Genomic DNA, 19,611 nt, shown 5'->3' on the forward strand with positions numbered 1-19,611 from the left:
GCTTAGAAGAGGAAAGCAACTTGGATGATTTATCAGTGGCAATAGAAATAACAGAGGAAGTGCTTTTATACAAAAACTTGTAAACTTCAGAAACTTTATAGACACTGTCTGACTTAAGGGCAGGAGGCTGAGAATCAGGGGCCTGAGAAGCTGCATTGAAAGTATTCAAAATGTCATCCAGCACTGGAGGGACTGCAGAAGGCAGAGGATATTTGCAAGAGCTCATAAAACCTTTTTTGAGCATCATGCGCCATCATACACACCACCATATCACTAAAGGCCATTTCTTCCATAAGGGAGTCAGGATACAGAGAGTCCTTATTCAGACCCTAGGGCAAGAGGAGAGTGGATCTGAGAAGAGTACATCAGTGACTCCTCAGGAGTCTAACTCTTTGCCAGATGAATCAGAGTCCCTAGCACATTTGGAAGGAGTGGAAGACCATTTAACAGAAGCAGGAACAAATAATCCTTGAGGTGTTTTAAAGCCATAAAAAACATTAGAAAGTCCCCAAGTAAAATCCTGCCATTCTTTAATGGGATCCTTAGCCACATGCTTAGTCTTTGGCTTCTTTTTTAAAGGGACATCAGCTTCAACATAGCTAGCAGTTTCAGACCCCTGCCTAGATCCAATGAGAGTAACAGGCACCTCTTCACGAACCAGCATTTGGGAATCCCCCTAGGCCCCTCAGATATAATCAGCCATAGCTACTCCTCTAAATCTGCACCAGACATAGGCAAAGCCTCAGTGGATGTGTAGGTAGGCAGTTCCATATCGGCCTCCAACCTGGATGGGGCACAGGGAGCAGGCAGTGGCACTGGACAGTCCTCCGATTCTTCATCTAATTTGATGTATACATATAGTGGAGGCTGGACAACAGTGGGGTCAGTACACACCTTTTTTTAGCTTTAAGTGGCACCTGAACATTGGGGGTGCGTGGATTCAGCCATGATACCCTGAGCCAAAAGCTTCAACTACTGGTTCACCAAATAAATGGAAAGAGATGACAGATGACTGCTGAGTGTCTTGGGGACAAATGCTTGACAAATCTAAGACTGTTTGTGTGTAGCACCAAAACACAAAAAGGCACTTTTGTCTATCTTTATGGGGAATCTGCCTTCCACACTCACATTTCCTAGAGGATATGTATACAGAGGAAGAGGCTGGCGAAGAAGAAGTGGGATTGTCAGAGAGATGACGAAAGTAGACAGGAGTATAAGGAGATGAGGAGCATGGCAAAGACAGAGGTGGCGAAGGCTAAGCCATATGGAGAGTTGTATGAAAGGTTGGACACTAAAGAGGGAGAAAAGGACCTGTACCGATTGGCTAGACAGAGGGACCGAGCTGGAAAAGATGTGCAGCAGTTAAGGGTGATAAAGGATAGTGAGGGAAACGTACTCACAAGCGAGGAGAGTGTGTTGAGCAAATGGAAAGAGTACTCAGAGGGGCTTATGAAAGAAGAGAATGAGAGAGAGAGAAGGTTGGATGATGTTGGGATAGTTAATCAGGACGTGAAACAGATTAGCAAGGAGGAAGTACGGACAGCTATGAAGAGGATGAAGAATGGAAAGGCTGTTGGTCCATATGACATACCAGTGGAAGCATGGAGGTGCTTAGGAGAAATGGCAGTGGTTTTTAACCAGATTGTTTAATGAAATCTTGGATGACTGAGGAGTGAAGAAAAAGTGTTTTGGTACCTACTGTTAAGAATAAGGGTGATGTGCAGAGTTGTAGTAACTACAGAGGGATAAAACTGATCAGTCACAGCTTGAAGTTATGGGAAAGAGTAGTGGAAGCTAGGTTAAGATGGAATGTGATGATTAGCGATCAGAAGTATGGTTTCATGCCGTGAAAAAGCACTACAGAAATAGAGGTCAGAAGGAGTTGCATTGTGTCTTTTTGGACTTGGAGAAAGCATATGATAGGGTGCCTAGAGAGGAGTTGTGGTACTGTATGAGGAAGTCAGGAGTGGCAGAGAAGTATGTAACAGTGGCACAGGATATGTACAAGGGTAGTGTGACAGTGGTGAAGTCTGCAGTGGGACTCACAGATCCGTTTAAGGTGGAGGTGGGATTAATCAAGGATCACCTCTGAGCCCTTTCTTATTTGCAATGGTGATGGACAGGTTGACAGACGAGATCAGACAGGAGGCCCCATGGACTATGATGTTTGCAGATGACATTGTGATCTGTAGTGAGAGTAGGGACCAGGTTGAGGAGACCCTGGAGAGGTGGAAATATGCTCTAGAGAGGAGAGGAATGAAGGTCAGCAGGACTAAGACAGAATATGTGTGTGTGAATGAGAGGGAGGACAGAGGAATGAAGAGGATGCAGGGAGTAGAGCTGGCAAAGGTGGATGAGTTTAAGTACTTGGGATCAACAGTTCAGAGTAATGGTGAGTGTGGAAGAGAGGTGAAGAAGAAAGTACTGGCAGGATGGAGTGGGTGGAGAAGAGTGTCAGGAGTGATTTGTGACAGACGGGTACCAGTAAGAGTGAAAGGGAAGGTCTACAAGAGGTTAGTGAGACAGCTATGTTGTATGGGTTGGAGATGGTGGCACTGACAAAAAGGCAAGAGTCAGAGCTGGAAGTGGCAGAGTTAAAGATGTTAAGACTTGCACTGGGTGTGACAAGGATGTACAAGATTAGGAATCAATATATTAGAGGGTCAGCTCAGGTTGGACGGTTTGGAGACAAAGTCAGAGAGGTGAGATTGCGTTGGTTTGGACATGTGCTGAGGAGGGATGATGGGTATACGAGGAAAAGGGTGCTAAGGATGGAGCTGCCAGGTAACAGGAAGAGAGGAAGGCCTAAGATAAGGTTTATGGATGTGGTGAGAGAGGACATGCAGGTGGATGGTGTGACAGAGCAATATGCAGAGGACAGGAAGAAATGGAAACAGATGATCCACTGTGGCGACCCCTAACGGGAACAGACGAAAGAGAAGAAGAGGATATGTAAACTAAAGTGATAGGAAAAGACACCAAGGGGTCATTTATCTTTAGAAAGCTCTGTATTTGAACCAACTCTGTGAATAGCATGCAGACTGAATTTAAGGATAACATTTGGACTGGCAGCAAAGTAGTACTGAGGTTTAGGTGCTAGTATGGGACATATATAACCTTACGCTTTGCATGTCTGAGGTGCTAGTATGTGACATATATACCTTATGCCTTGCACGCCTGAGGTGCTAGTATGTGACATATACCTTACACCTTGCACGCCTGAGGTGCTAGTATGTGACATATATACCTTATGCCTTGCACGTCTGAGGTGCTAGTATGTGACATATATACCTTACGCCTTGCACTGCTGAGGTGCTAGTATGTGACATATATGCCTTACGCCTTGCACTCCCGAGGTGCTAGTATGTGACATATAAACCTTATGCCTTGCACACCTGAGGTACTAATATGTGACATATATACCTTACATGTCTGAGGTGCTAGTATGTGACATATATACCTTACGCCTTGCACGTCTGAGGTGCTAGTATGTGACATATATACCTTACGCCTTGCACATCTGAGGTGCTAGTATGTGACGTATAGACTGTACGCCTTGCACGTCTGAGGTGCTAGTATGTGACATATACCTTACGAATTGCACGTCTGAGTTGATAATGTGACATACACCCTACGCCTTGCACGTCTGAGGTGCTAGTATGTGACATATATACCTTGCGTCTTGCATGCCTGAGGTGCTAGTATGTGACATATATACCTTACACCTTGCATGTCTGAGGTGCTAGTATGTGACATATATACCTTACGTCTTGCATGCCTGAGGTGCTAGTATGCGACATATATACCTTACGCCTTGCACGCCTGACATACAGTAGCTCGAAGGTGCAAAGCCTTTGGTACATTGGCTGGACATTCAGCTATACACAGCAGAATATCCCAAAAGTGAAGAATACCGCAACAGTGACAAGAAAGGACATCAAATAGTACAGAGCTGTACCATCTGCAGTGTACTATAACAATTCAGGAGACCAAGAATTCAAAAGTCAACTTGAAGGTGAAATTGTTGGTAAGGCAGCCAAACCAAGACCTTATGCAGTCTGTGGGGAAGATGTTAAGCTGTACAGGGCAAATCATAGACATGTTTACAAGAGAACTACATCAAAGTGGAAGTTCCAATAAGAATATACAGATCGCTCACAACCACTCCTGTTGCAAGACAGAAGGCTGTGGAAACTGCAATATGAGTTGTATAGACAGACCCCTGAAGATGCACCCCCAGGTGAAGCTGTAGAGCAACAAGAAGTGTTCCAAAAGGTAAATCAAACTTACAAACAGTCCAATTAAACTCAACAGGTGTTGTATATGGATAATTAAGATCGGAAAGACATACAGACCACGCCAGTTAATTGGTGTCAACAGATGAAAGCAAGCGTAATACAGTGTAGCATACCGCATGCTACCACACAGTCTAGTACAAACACATTTTTAACTTTAAAAAAAAATGAGGGTGTCATATAGGAGTAAGTAACTTTAAAGGTAATCAGCTAGAGTGATTCACATGTCAAGTGTTACACAGTTCTTCCAGAATTCACTTGGAATAATGACCTCAAAGTTTAGACATGTTTCTGCAAACTGTTTTACACCTCCTGACATAGGATTTCTTCTTGGGGGGGCACTTTATGAACAATCTATTTTTTTTTTAATCCAGACAGTGGTGACTGGGACATTACCATCCATGGCTAACATTGATTTTTCATATATGCGCTGACCATTCCCCTCTGGCAGCTGGCATGCACTCTCGCCAAAATGAAGGGCTGCTATACACTACAGGGTGCATGCATGTATGTTTCTACATATGCACAGCAATAGTTACTACACTATCACGGTATGGCAGAGCCAAGCAAACATCCTCGGCCTTCTATTGTAAGTCTACTGTTTAGCATATATTAACACTACAGCAAACCAAGTGGTCTCCACCCCCATCCTGATGGACAAATCCACATCAGGTGCTCATTCTCACCATCTCCTGATGGCCTCCCAAGCACTCAGGTCATTAATCAGTCTCAGGTCATTTGGGCCACAGTCAGCACTTCATCCTTCAACAATGCAGACCTGACTGACATCTAGATAATTTTGTTACTTTAATTCAGAGTTTTTAAAATATGCAGAGTGAATGATCGGCGCTGGCACTGACAGTATTGTTGGTACAGCTTCCCTGCTTCAAAGATTACAATTTCAAGGTCGGAGTTTTCTGAAAACATTTTGAGATTTCTTTTGAAGCAAAGAACAAAACTGCAGTAAGTCGGATAGTCTTCAAAATGGAAATGATTCACTCACTCTGTGGCTCCAATCATCCTGAAATATTTTGGTGTTGAGAGGAGACAGAAATGCCTGATGTCCCTCTACACTGAAATATTCACCTTCTCGACTAGTTCTAAAATCCTTACAAAAGCCCCATTAGTTTATTTTGAAGGATTTGCTTTCTTTATCAAATGCTGGCCAACTGTGAAGTGCTGAGGCATACAATGAGTCTGTGACAACAGCAAGGCACCTTGGCAAGTGCTTTTTCTTTTCTAGGTACAGCAGGACCGGAGTAATTTTTAGTTGGTTTGCTTTAGGTTCTTCCTCGGAGCTGTAATCCAAGGAAGAGCCTAAACCAGTAAGCATTGCTGAAGCAAATCTGTTAGAAGCTAAGTTGTTGCAGAGTGTTCACAAGCAGCACAATTAACACTTACCCAGGCATTTCACAAACAGAGCACACATTCCTTGCCAGTACCCCATTCAAACACTTAAGGCACACAGACACAAAAGTAATATGGCAGGCATGTTTCACAAAGTACTCTTAAGCATTACTGCGGTGGTGGTGCTGCGGTAGCATTGTCGCCTCACAGTTAAGACATTGCCAGTTCGATTCTCAGTCAGAGTGTCTTCTGTGTGGCGACATGCATGAATGGGCATTCCTTCGTTGAAGGTTGTGCGTTAGGCCCGGCAAGTCAGCACGTAAAAATCTACTGCCAATCATTAGCGGACCGGAGTTCCGCTGTGGCGACCCCTAACCGGGAAAAGCTGAAAGACAAACTCTTAAGCAATACACTGACCCTAACATGCTCATGTTCATCTCTACAGTAAAACTTTTTTGAGCTCAAAACTAAAGTTTACTCAAGCAAAATATAAATTCTCACAAAAATAGTCCCAAACAGACATTAACAAATAAGAAAAGTGGTTCCAGACAAGATATATCTTAAACTGTGAAAAAGTTGCTGTTTTTTTAAATGGGAAATAACACTTTTAGTCAAAAAATTGTTATTCTGAAAAACTAGATCTTGACAGCTAACTTCCTTCCTTGATATTAGCCAATCAGCAGTCAGAGTGAAGAGGAGTAGGGGTGTCTGTGTGAGTGTGTGTGAGTGTGTGTGAGTGTGTGTGAGTGTGTGTGAGTGTGTGTGAGTGTGTGTGAGTGTGTGTGAGTGTGTGTGAGTGTGTGTGAGTGTGTGTGAGTGTGTGTGAGTGAGTGTGAGTGAGTGTGAGTGAGTGTGAGTGAGTGTGAGTGAGTGTGAGTGAGTGTGTGAGAGTGTGTGAGAGAGTGTGTGTGTGTGTGTGTGTGTGGGGCAGAGCTTTTTGAAGCTGGCTGGTTGTTTCCTGGCAGGAAACAACCCATATACTACAGCCTAAACACTATTGCAACAGTGGGAATTATTAACATAAATGGAAAAACTCTAAACTAATCTGCAAGTGCACTACAGTACATGGTTTAAAACCATGTGCAGGAATAGTGACTCCAAAGAATTAACCACAACAGCTGATGTAGTATACACTCACCTTTCTTCATGTTCCCATCCAATAGCTGCTGGTGTCGGAAAATGAATATATAAAACACAGCCTGAGCTGCTGAGTAAAATGGACCGTGGAGTGCTATATCACAGAATGCTTTAGATCCTGCATCTTGGTTATCTATGTACTGATGTATCCAGGAAACAAGCAGATCTAAGCAAGCTTTCACAGTCCTGAAAGTGAAAAAAAGGCAAACTGAAAAAAGATCAATAAGTCTTGTAAAAAACAAAAAACAAACACCCCCCCCCCCCCGAGGATAATACACAATTAATGTACATAGGGGTAATGTGCCCGTCCACTTTTGGATTTAAAGATAACTTCTACATGTCAACATGTTGGTAATTTCAGACCTGTGCACCAACTTCCATTACATTTTACTGCTGCACCATCAGGGAAGAAATCCAAACTGTTAATTTAATTCGTCAGTTAAAATATGAAAGTGATCAATTGTCCGCCAGACTATTTCTCTGCATATTCCCAGAAATACCTTGTAGTCTGGTATGGACTACAGCCTTATGCATACTGTTTCAGACAACTATTTATCTAAATGTTTTACATAAAAATACTTTGCAATTTGTTCCATGCCTAACCTTCCACTTCATTTTTTCATAAATATAGGATATATTGCTGCAGCAATCTGCCACTCTTGACCTACCTTACCTGCAGTCACTGTGAAGAAGGCTCCTGTAATAGGACGATCTCCAAACAGAAAAAGAACAGTACTGTAACAGAAGCATTCCTTTTATGAAACCCTGGAAAAAAAGGTAATTGAGGTCAGAGTCTAACATGTCCTGTAAGTGGTGGACTGGACTGTAGGAATCGGACAGGTTGTGCTGCTTGGTCAGTTAGCTCCCGAAGCCCATCTAGGTTTTGTCCAACTATGCCTGCAATTAATGTACAACCACCAAAACCACTGTTTTTATTTATACTTTAGTTAATGGTAGGACTACTGTCTCACTGATGGTGATGAGTGGACTGTTCCTGCAACTGGTTTTAAATTACTACTGTGTTTCGTAACTAATTCATGGAATTGGCTTGCCGTGCAGAGTCCTGTTAAGGACAAAATGTACAGCAAATTAATTTTCTCAACTTTTTCTGAATGGTAAACACAGTAGAGTGCACTTTAAACACAAAGCATACAAGGTAAGCTGCACAATGAGCTTATTTGTATAGGCTGTTCACACCGTGCTTTTAATCTTCGTTACAATTTCCAGTGTGCCTGTACATGGGACTCGTCATTCATATCTTCCAATTAGAACCGTCTCAATAAGCACTTGGATGTATATGGAGGCATTTGGGACAGCACAGAGCATGGAGTTATTCTCTACACAATTTAGAGCTTCATTCATCTAGTCTTATCTGCCAGAAACTCACCTTCCAAAAAAACTTTGCATTTGGAATTCTTGATACTATCACTGCTACAGTAAGCAGTGGGAAACCCTCAATAGCCCTAATCAGATCTTGTGGTTCAGTACAAATGAAATGTCAGGCTTAACTCTGTATATAACAGTGTTCATACTAGCCAGTGGAAAACACTCAACAGCTCTAATCACATCTTGTGGTTCAGTAGAAATGAAACGTCAGGCTTAACTCTGTATATAACAGTGTTCATACTAGCCAGTGGGAAACACTCAACAGCTCTATCACATCTTGTGGTTCAGTACAAATGAAATGTCAGGCTTAACTCTGTATATAACAGTGTTCATACTAGCCAGTGGAAAACACTCAACAGCTCTAATCACATCTTGTGGTTCAGTAGAAATGAAACGTCAGGCTTAACTCTGTATATAACAGTGTTCATACTAGCCAGTGGGAAACACTCAACAGCTCTATCACATCTTGTGGTTCAGTACAAATGAAATGTCAGGATTAACTCTGTATATAACAGTGTTCATACTAGCCAGTGGGAAACACTCAATAGCTCTAATCAGATCTTGTGGTTCAGTACAAATGTAACGTCAGTGTTAACTCTATATATAACAATGTTAATACTAGCCAGTGGGAAACACTCAATAGCTCTAATCAGATCTTGTGGTTCAGTACAAATGTAAAGTCAGGCTTAACTTATGGTTGCCACCCGTCCCGTTGTCAGCGGGACACTCACGGTTTGAGTGCTCTCATCCCGCTTCCCGCGCTCACCAAGCGTGGGACTTTAAAAGTCCCGTTTTTTCCCCTTTGCGCTTGCAGCGCCGCATTTAAAATTGCCGTGGAAAAGCCGAAAATACTTCCGGTTTTTCCACGGCAATCCTCGTCACCACCGGACCTGCAGTTAGAGGATTCTCTGCTAGGTCCGGGTGGTATCTAGCACAGTAATTGGCTGCAGCCATCGTAGGGGGCGGGAACTTCTTCTGAAGAGCCCCATAAAGGTCGCAGCTGTAGAGCACTAAGCTCTATAGCAGCTGCGAGTCCCGACAAAAGATCTGATTTTTTTTTTTTCACCATTGAAGCCAGCCTAGCCAGCCAGCCAAGCCAGCAAGGGAGCCAAGCCAGCAAGGGAGCCAGCCAGCCAGCCAAGCCAGCAAGGGAGCCAGCCTAGCCAGCCAAGCCAGCAAGGGAGCCAGCCTAGCCAGCCAGCCAAGCCAGCAAGGGAGCCAGCCTAGCCAGCCAGCCAAGACAGCAAGGGAGCCAGCCCAGCCAGCCAAGCCAGCAAGGGAGCCAGCCCAGCCAGCCAAGCCAGCAAGGGAGCCAGCCCAGCCAGCCAAGCCAGCAAGGGAGCCAGCCCAGCCAGCCAGCCAAGCCAGCAAGGGAGCCAGCCCAGCCAGCCAGCCAAGCCAGCAAGGGAGCCAGCCCAGCCAGCCAGCCAAGCCAGCAAGGGAGACAGCCTAGCCAGCCAGCCAAGCCAGCAAGGGAGCCAGCCAAGCCAGCAAGGGAGCCAGCCTAGCCAGCCCAGCCCAGCCAGCAAGGTAGCCAGCCCAGCCCAGCCAGCAAGGGAGCCAGCCCAGCCAGGAAAGAAGCCAGCAAGGGAGCCAGCCAGCCCAGCAATAACTGTGAGTGGTAAGTAGATAATTGCATTTTGTGGCTTTAGTTATTTAAAATGGGAATAGTGTGCTTTATTTAAGTTTTTAATGTTTAGTGGTAGATGGGGATGTAGTATTTAAATCTGTGCAGTGGTTATTTTGAGACTTTTGTACTAGTTTAAAATGGGAATATATTGTGGTTTAATTTTTTTAATGTTTAAAGGCAGATGGTGGGTGCAGTGCAATATTTAAATCTGTAGTAGTTAGTTTGATATTTTTGAGTAGTAGTTTTAAAGATATAAAACCTGAATGTATATGTAATTGTTATTATGCTTGGGGTATGATTTGGAAGCATTACTTTTAAAAGGCTGAACTGTGTATAGAAGTTGTTTGTTTCTGTTGGGGGGCAGTGAAATATAAACTTAGTGTGATGCATTTCTATTGTCGTAGCTTTTTCTGGGTATTGTCTGTATGCATATAGGAACTGTTTGAGCATAGTTTGTACTTTTTGTATGGAAATATGCACTATAATGCTGTTTTCAGGAAGTTACGATATACTGTTTAGGTAATTTTTCCTGTTCCTGCAAGTCCATGTCTATGTGGTACAAGTCTACCTTTTGAGGGGGAATGTTAACAGTTAATGTAATTCATTTATTATTCTAGTAGGTACACGTTGCCAATTTGCCAAAGCTGTTTCAAGATTGTTTTCATTTATACTTGTAAATGTGTGCATTTAATTTATTATGCATTTTTAATAAGGTTAAAATGTACTGTTTTGCTTGTAATGTGAATATGGGTGTGTTACTTTTACTTGGGCCTGTTTATTGCATTGCTGTGCTGGATTAATTGCTATGTTTTGAAGTAAAAGGAGCCCATGGAGTCTGCTATACATTGTAGTTTTAAAGTTAAAATGTTTGGACTTTTTTCCCATTTATTTTTTTTTTTTGTGGAAGGATGCTCTGAAGTTAATGCAATGTATTTGAGATTGTGCTAAACCATGTTACAGGGTAGTTTGCATCTAAGTAGCAAAGTTTTTATTTTGTGTTTTAGTGATGTCTTCAACATACTTATTTACTGTTTTCATTATAATCAGATTATGAGCAGTGCTGCTGTTGGGCATGTTTATTAATAGATCATTGCGCTGTGTAAATTAGTGCCATACATTTCTTAACTGCTGTGGTCAAAAGCTAAATTAGGTCTATGGTATCCACTGTGCATTCTCATTCATTTTACTGTTTTTTGGTTCAGTGAATATGGTTAACTTTTTTTTGTCTTGTGGGGTGTGGTGGGCATGTTCAGTGGTAAAAATAATGCATTTCATTTTCTACAAGCTGTGTTAATGTTAGTCTTCAATGGCCAAAATGCCCCCTACATTACCTCATTTACTATTTGACCTTTTTCAAACTGTAAACTCTTTTTTGCTCCATTCCTCTATAATACTGCATCTCCTTTAACAACTCTGGTGATGTCGTGGTGGGGGTGTGGCCAGTGTCATGCTGGCCACACCCCTATCCTGTTGACCACACCCCCATGTCCCACTTTGCCCTTGTTAAAAGGTGGCAACCCTGGCTTAACTCTGTATATAACAGTGTTCATACTAGCCTGTGGGAAACCCTCAATAGCTCTAATCAGATCTTGTGATTCAGTACAAATGTAATGTCAGGCTTAACTCTGTATATAACAGTGTTCATACTAGCCACCTATTCTTTTTCTTATCCAGTTGCTTCTTGACAGCTACACTCTTCTATTCTTGTCAGTGCTTTATTCAGTTTTACTTCAGAGAACTGCAAGTACTTTTCTAGAAGCATGTACTTCGTGCCATAGGAAGATGTTGGTTGAACATGGCACCTGCTCCAGCTGACAACTTGTAAGATGTGCTAAACCTTAAAAAAAAAAAACATGTCACTCACATATAACAAGCTTCTAAACTATCAAACATGTTTTTTCAAAGCAACTTCCTTTAACAAAAGTTTAACAACTAAACAGTTTACAAGCTATCTAATAAGTGTTGATGACTACTATACCATATTAGAAAAGTTGTAATGTTTGAGGGAGTGGTGGTGGTGGTGTAAAAATCAGTGTGCTGACCATGGTGCCAAATTCTATGATATAGCACTATATATATATATACACCAATGTCACTGTATCAGGTTTTATCTGTATACAATATTCTCTTGGCAAACCTACACCTAAATAGCATTGTCATGGCTTTGCACGGTACCATATGTGCCGCTGTGACAGTGCAACTGATTATGCTTCAGTCACAAGACTTTGATTTTACACTGACTTTTGTTTCATCATTCCTACCATTTTACAAGTCTTATGACCAAGGTATTGAATGAAATAACTTCAAGGGCAGTTATTTGAAAAAGTCTGGACTTGAGATTATTGTACTGACAGATGCAATAGCTTTGCCCTAATGGTGCCACCTGTTGACAGAATAGTTGGCAATACGCACACAGCTCTCTCTCTTCAGAGGCATTTAGCCCCAACTGTTAAAAGGGATTTTCTGACAATATACTATTCTGTGCACCTACTGCAGATTCTGTTTATTAATTCTCAGCATTTCCTAACAAATTTCTGTCTTGTATTACCAACATGCTGCCTATGATGAATCAGGTCTTCACTTTTACAGTACTAACAAACAGTCCATTATCGTATTTCTTTTCAAACCATGAAAATTATTTTGCACACACATTCATGCATTTAAGCATCTTCATAAAATATATTTTTCTGGAACAAATTATGCAGAACAGATTAAAAATTACTGGGCAATGCCTTCTATCATGCATGTACCTATTGTAAGAGTGAATTGAAAATGTGCATTCTGGATTCTCATTCTCACATCTCTCTTTTTTTATTACTCATATTTGCACAAGCTGTGGCAACATTAAATGAGTCGCCCTGCTAGCTGAAGCATGTGGGAGAACCACTGCAGTCTAAGCCACAAGCATGCAAATCAGGATAATTTATGGCTCCTCACAGACAAAAGGTACAGGGGTTTGACTCTTGCCTGGAATGCATGGTTAGGTCTTTAGCCTAGTCACCAGAGACCCTATGAACCTTTGATTTTTTTTTTAAATTACTATGGAGAACAAGGGAACAGGAGACAAAACATAATAGAAGAGAAGGGCCTCTCCAATGGAGGGAGAATGCATCCATCACCACGTAAGCATTATTATGCTAACATGCTGGAGCTGTACTTTCTCAGATGTCTCATGTAGAAAGCAGTCTCACCTCTTGGACACCCCACTTGACGATCTTCAGAAATGCCTCCCTGTGTAACATCCATGAGTGAATCTGCAGATGGTCTACCGTAGCCTTTTCCCGAGTGGGGATACAGGTTGTCCACAGGTACAGACTGCATTCAAGGCTTGTTCCCAGGCCTGTATGAATAGTTTCACAGGTGATAAGAGTGACCCCCTCCCAAGATGTTTAAGTATCACAACACTGTGGTGTTTGTGACTAAATTTAATGTTCCCAGCACCCACACTGCCTTGAATGCTTTTAAAGCACAGGAAACAAAGCATTTCCTTGAAGTTTATCTATAGGGACCTCTCTTCACATGTCCATCTGCCCTGTGCCCTGACATCCAATGTGTAAGCAACCCAAGGCATGGTACTATACATCTCTGGTCTGAACTGGTTGCCCTGTATTCCTTATGTGTACTCTCTAGCTGGGGGTGGGGGTGGGGTGGGGGCAGGGGTGTTAGGGCAGCATTAGAGTGGCAGATGCCAGATGAACAAAGGACATCAGATTCTACCTGTCCATCCATTTGCTTTTGGCTGCCATGGTCTACAAAAGATTGATCAGAAATGCCCTTACCTATGGGAAGGCTCTAGAGAGAACTGTAACCAAGAGAACACCTTCCTCTAGGAAGGACAGAGATGTGATTTTTTATGTGGTGAGTAAATCATGGACTGCTCAGGCACTGAAGGATATATTTTATAGCTCTTTGTATCCCCTATACTGTTGGAGCCTGGATCAGACACTTTGTTCAGGTAAGGGTAGATGTGGAAAGCCTTAGCTCTGCAGTGTGTTATCCTTGGGGTCTGGCATTTTGTTAATAACCCAAAGCACAGTAGCTAAACTAAACGGTAATGAAGTAAACTTTGTAAGGGATTCTCCTCAGCAGAAACCTCAAGTATTTTACGTGTCTTTTAAAAGTGTGCTGGGGGCATGCAAATATGCAACTCTGAGATCTAGAGTAACAATGACACTGATTGCTTAGCAAAGAAAGTACCACCAGAAGTGTTCGCATTTTGAATTTTGATATCTTTAGGAGTTTAACTTTGATAGGTCCAAAACTGGTCCCTAGCTTCAGTCCTTCCCTTATACATATGAGCAGTCTTGAGTAAAATCCCTTTCCTTACTAATTTGTGGGAACCTTTGCAATAACACCCTGGGCCACATTCTTTATCAGGATTGGTGCCACTAATTTTTTTGGCCCTCTGGCACATGATAAATACCACTTTTTCCCTGTTTTATCATTAACACAGTTTGCAATCCAGTGGTCTATATTTAGGACCCAATAATCCCTTGCAATCATCTGCCATTTTGGGGAACAGGCCAGTTAGCCACTTATCCAGAGTTCAGAAAAGTAGAGAGGATTTTGTAAAGCAATACACTAGATGTAGATTTGGGGGGGGGGGGTCATAGCTGCTTGCTTGTTGGTTGGGGTGCCCAGTGGGCCTCCTACCTCCCTCTGTCTTCATTTTGCAATTTTCTCTTCTGAGGGGCTCTCTTATCATTGCTGGTTTGCTCATGTCTTACCAATCTTGTTTAGAAGGGCAATTTTTATTATCCTTATGAACAGGAGGATGAAACAACCAGATTTCAATATTTTCTCTTATCCTCATTTTTTTAACACATTATGTACTTTGGGTGCAAAAAGCAGCTCCTAACTGGGCATTAAAAAGCAGCACCTCTACATCCTCGGACAGGGACTGGGACCTCAGATAGCGGTGTCTTCTTAATACAGACCACATCAACTACAGTCCTGGATGCAGCATCCACAGCATCACACCCCACATTTCAAGACATGTTTACCAAGTTAAGAGAGATTTGGACCTGATGCAGGACAGTCATCTTACTGGCTTCATTCTGTACTCCTCTACAACATTCCAGAACTTGAGGAAGTGACCTGATATTTCAGGATGTGTCTGGCATTTTAGGGCTCTAAACAGCCAGAATAGAATGCATATAAACATTTCCCCCCACATCTGTACAGCAGTCTATGTTCTCCATCATTAGGTACAGTGTTATGCTGAACAGCCACATCTAACTCTTCTTGTACATACCAGTGACACTGCACCTGGTTCCACCATGAGGTTTTGTTGATGAGTTTGTGAAGGTTCTGTACATTACAGAATCAATCCAGTCTCTTTGTGGAAGAAGGCTGGGGGTCTGACTTCAGAAATGCAGCAATAACTGAAGGTCAAGAAACACCAGACAGTGGTACTGATGGTCAATAAAGACTGGATAGCGTATAAAAACTTTATTCCACACTTTCGTCTCAACAGGACTTCTTCGGAACAAACACTAAAAACCAGGTCAAAGTAACCACAGTAATATACCTAGTTTAAAACTATGTGAACCAATAAAAAATTCAATGCAATTAATCAATTAAAAACACACTTAAACATTTAAAGCAGCCAGCACTGGAAAGTAGAACTGTCAGGGAACCACAGAAAATAAATTAAAACTTTCTAATAGTAAGTTTCCTCTATTTAAGAAAACATTTGATGTTAATTGCATCATTTAGACCTGGCTTTTTGTCAGCCCTCAATCTAATCTGCCAAGCAGCTTCTTTCTGTTCCACAATATTCTTATAATCACCACCTCTGGGATTAACAGGCACTTCTAAAATACTAAATAAAAATTATATTGACGTGAATGTTAGAGAAATTCACCACAGTTTTTATATCAGAGCATTTCTTTATGAAGCACTTATGAATCGAAGTTTAGATCTTAACACATACAATTTCTTTTTGGTGGAAAAACCTAGTGTTGGGACACTTTTTGGTATCCCCAAAACTCATACATCCTTAGACCACCCTCCTTTTAGGCCAACAGTTTTGGCACCACATTCAGCCACAGAGGGTTTGGCTTTGCTTATAGATTATTTTTAAAATCCTGTTGTACAAGAGTTAGGAGTCCTACTTGAAGGACTCTTGGGACTTCCTGGACAAATTCAGGGAGTTTGCTACTACTTTTTCCTACAGATGTGAGAGATGCATTATCTTTACAGTGGATGTGGTTTCATTGTTCCAAACAGGTGTGGAAGCAGTTAGGGAATTTCTTTATTTGTATTCCAATCTTGGGGTAGAACAAATTGGTTTAATGTGTAGTTTTTTGGAAATAGTGTCGGAACACATTTTTTTTACCTTCAATGGGCATTTTTTCAGACAATGTAAGGGGGTAGCTATGGGGTCCTCTGCTGCCCCCTCATATGCAAACATTGTGATGGCATGGTGGGAGGTTATGGTACTCTCTAAATTGAGGTCATCATACAATGTACATTTTTATGCCAGGTTTGTAGATGACCTGATTTTTGTTCTAGAGGGTAATAATGGTGTTGGTGAACAACTCCTTCATGACCTTAATTTAAGGTCTGTTTTTTTGCAATTTGTCAAGAGGACATCAGATCAACTTTTTAGATGTCAGTCTTGGTTGAAATACAGTTTCTGGATGTTTTGACAGCAAGATGTACAGAAAGGAAACTTTTACGAATGGTTACTTACATTTTAAAAGTAACCATCCTTTCAACAAAAAGAATATCCCTAAGGGACAGTACATCCGGGCTTGTTGGATGACTACTTCTCATTCAGACCTGCAAGAAGAGTTTTCTAGAATTACCTCTATGTTTTTAGACAGGGGTTATGATTTGGATCATCTTAATGGCTTGCAACTTGACATTTTGGACAAAAGGGATAGGTTTTATCCAGCTATACTTAAACATCCCTTTGTTAGTAAACAAGTTAATGGAACTAATAGATCCATTAATAGTACTGTCTGAGCTGGCTGTAAAGAGTTTTGAAGTTGTGCTGGGATGACAGAAGAGGCACTAGAGGTAGGATCCATGGTGGGGAGTGTGTCAGGCTCTTAAGGAGCAGATACCAGCGTTGTCTTGGCCAATCTGGAGCAATGAGAATCATTTTTGGCCTCTCTGCTCTGGCTTTTAATAGAACTTTGGGCAGCAGAGGAAGAGGCGGAAAGGCATAGACTGTCAACATTGTCCAATTGAAAGAAAGTGCGTCCACTTTCCAGGCCTGTGATGATAGGTCCTTGAACAAATTTTTTTCAACTGGTAATTTCTGTAGGTAGCAAAGAAATCTATGTCTGGCTGTCCCCAAGCCTGAGTTATCTTTGCGAAAACTTGAGGATGCAACTTCCATTCATGTGGATCTGTCATATTTCTGCTTAGGCTGTCTGCCAGTGTGTTTTCCTTCCCTGGCAGGAATTGTGCCTGAAGTTGGATTTGCAATTCCAGAGCTGTGTTCCATAGGGTCATGGCTAGTCTGCACAGGGGGTATGAATGAGTTCCCCCCTGTTTGTTTATGTACCACATCACTGTGGTGTTGTCTGTCCTTATCAATAGCTGGCCTGGATGCAGTAGGTCTTTGAAGGCCATAATAGCATTTTGCACTGCTAGCATTTCCTTTTGGTTGATGTGTAGGTGCTTCTCTTTTAGGGACCATTTTCCCTGAATGCACTGATCTGTCATGTGTGCCCCCCAGGCGTAGTCCGAGGCGTCTGTTGTGATGATTTGAGTTGCTTGAGGTACGCAGAAAGGAAGACCTATGTTTCTTTGGCATGCTTGAGCCCACCACAGAAATTCCTTTTGAAGACATGGAATCAGTGGTATAATTGTTTCCAAACTGTGGCTGTGTTGAGACCATAAGTTTTTTTAGGTACCATTGAAGTTTCCTCATATGCAGCTTTGCACATGGGATCAGAAGGATGCAAGATGCCATGAATCCCAGAGCCTGCAGGACTTTCCTTGCAGTCAGCCTGGTGAAGGTTGCCATTTTGCTGAAAGTATTGAGATAGTTGCCCTTGTTTGTCTGGCGTGAGGTAGGCCATCTGGGTGGTTGTATTCAGGCTGGCACCCAGGAAAATTATTCTTTGAGAGGGTATTAGTTTTGATTTCTTTTTGTTGACTGTGTATCCCAGAATGTTCAACAGTTTTATTACAAACGCCAGGTGTTTCAGAAGTATGTTCTTGCTGTCCGCTTGGATCAGGCAGTCATCCAGATATGGGTATATTTGTATTCCTTGAAGTCTGCAGAAGGCAATTACTGATGCCAGGCATTTCGTAAACACTCTGGGCGCAGTAGATAAGCCAAAGGGCAATGCAGAGAATTGATAATGGGTTGAACCTGCAAGAAATCTGAGGTATCTTCTGCAATCTTGTCTGACAGGGACATGTAGGTATGCCTCCTTGAGGTCCAATGTTACCAGCCAAGACTCCTTGCCCAGCATGGGAAGAAGCTGCTGTAATGTGAGCATCTTGAATTTTGGTACCTGTAAATATGTGTTTAGGATGGATAGGTCTAAAATAGGTCTCCAATCTTTGTCTTTCCTTGGTACCAGGAATAGTCTGGAATAAAACCCTTGACCTTGTTCTTTTGCAGGTACCTCTTGAATAGCTTTCATGTCCATGAGAGCTGAAATTTGTTTTTGTGCCTCTGCCCTTTGCTTTTGTGGCAGATTTGGCATGCTTCTCATTTTTGGAAGGGTGTGAAAGTGGAATCTGTAGCCTCTGTCTATAATGTCCAGAATCCATTTGTCTTTTGTGACAATATGCCAATTTTTTGAGAATAATGCCAGTTTTCCGCCCAAAGGTGCTGCCATTAAAGCTTTGCTTGGCAGGTAATTCTGCTTTCTGAATGACTGTGATCTATCGTCTCCACCTCTTGGGGTTGGTGCTTGCCATTGTCTGGCTCTGAATGATCCTTGAGGTTGCCCTCTACCCCTCGGGCATCTGTATCTGCCTCTTTGAGGTCTGTCCGTGGCTGGAAAGGACCAATTTTTTGAAGGCCAGTTTCTGCTGAAACGTGGAGGTTGTACCTGCAGGAAATCTTTCACTGTTTGCATTGATCTCGCTTTTTCCTCCATTTTCTTTAGTACCTCCTCAGCTTTAACACCAAACAATACATCTTTTTGAAGAGGTGCATCTAGTAATTTAGCTTTGACATGATCTGGTAAGGCTTGCTCTTTGAGCCAAGCATGGACAGACCCTGTAACAGCAGCTCTACATGAGGCCTCTAAAGCATCAAAACCACACTGCAAGGTATGTTTACCCACTTGCTCTGCACCATGCAACAAATCCTGCAACTCTTTTAAATCTGGTTGTTCTGGTTGTGTTATTTTGCTTTTCAACTGAGATAAATACTGTTGATACTTTAACATATGAAACTGACAGTTTAATGCCCTCATGGTTAAAGTTGCCAAGGTATACACCTTTTCCCCCCACCTTTCTAAAGCTCTGGAATCTCTCTCTAAAGGTAATGGGTTTTTTGCAGTAGAGGCCTTAATTCCCTTGGGACCCTGTGAAATAGTTTCTGGGTTAGCAGTATGGCTTTTGTATAGGAACTGGTGTGAATCAGGAACCCGGTAATACCTGTCTGGTTTAACAGGAGCTGGAGGTAAAGTATCTGGGTTGAGGCTGGCTTCTGTGTACACATCAACTAATATATCTAAACCAGGAGGGATAGCCAGGGGCCTATGCTGGGGGAGCAAGAGAAAATCCCTGAGCCTTTTCTTGGAATCTGAGTAATCTTGACCTTCCCAGTGAAAGTGTTCCCTCAAAGTATGCATGGTTTCCCCAAGAGAGTAGTTCTCAGGGGGGGAGACCGAG

General features: G+C 42.2%; 1 protein-coding gene across 1 annotated transcript in view; it reads right to left on the reverse strand.

Annotated features, from left to right (window-relative positions):
- RRN3 (RRN3 homolog, RNA polymerase I transcription factor) overlaps positions 1 to 19,611 on the reverse strand; it is a gene marked incomplete in the record, with an annotated part of 604,791 nt that overhangs the window by 101,914 nt on the left and 483,266 nt on the right. The window contains 1 exon segment of the mRNA XM_044089174.1: positions 6,781 to 6,965. Coding sequence (XP_043945109.1) covers positions 6,781 to 6,965 — 185 coding nt within the window.

Source organism: Protopterus annectens, chromosome 12.part0 (assembly GCF_019279795.1).
Source record: "Protopterus annectens isolate FY-2018-M chromosome 12.part0, PAN1.0, whole genome shotgun sequence".
Taxonomy (NCBI): Eukaryota; Metazoa; Chordata; order Ceratodontiformes; family Protopteridae; genus Protopterus; species Protopterus annectens.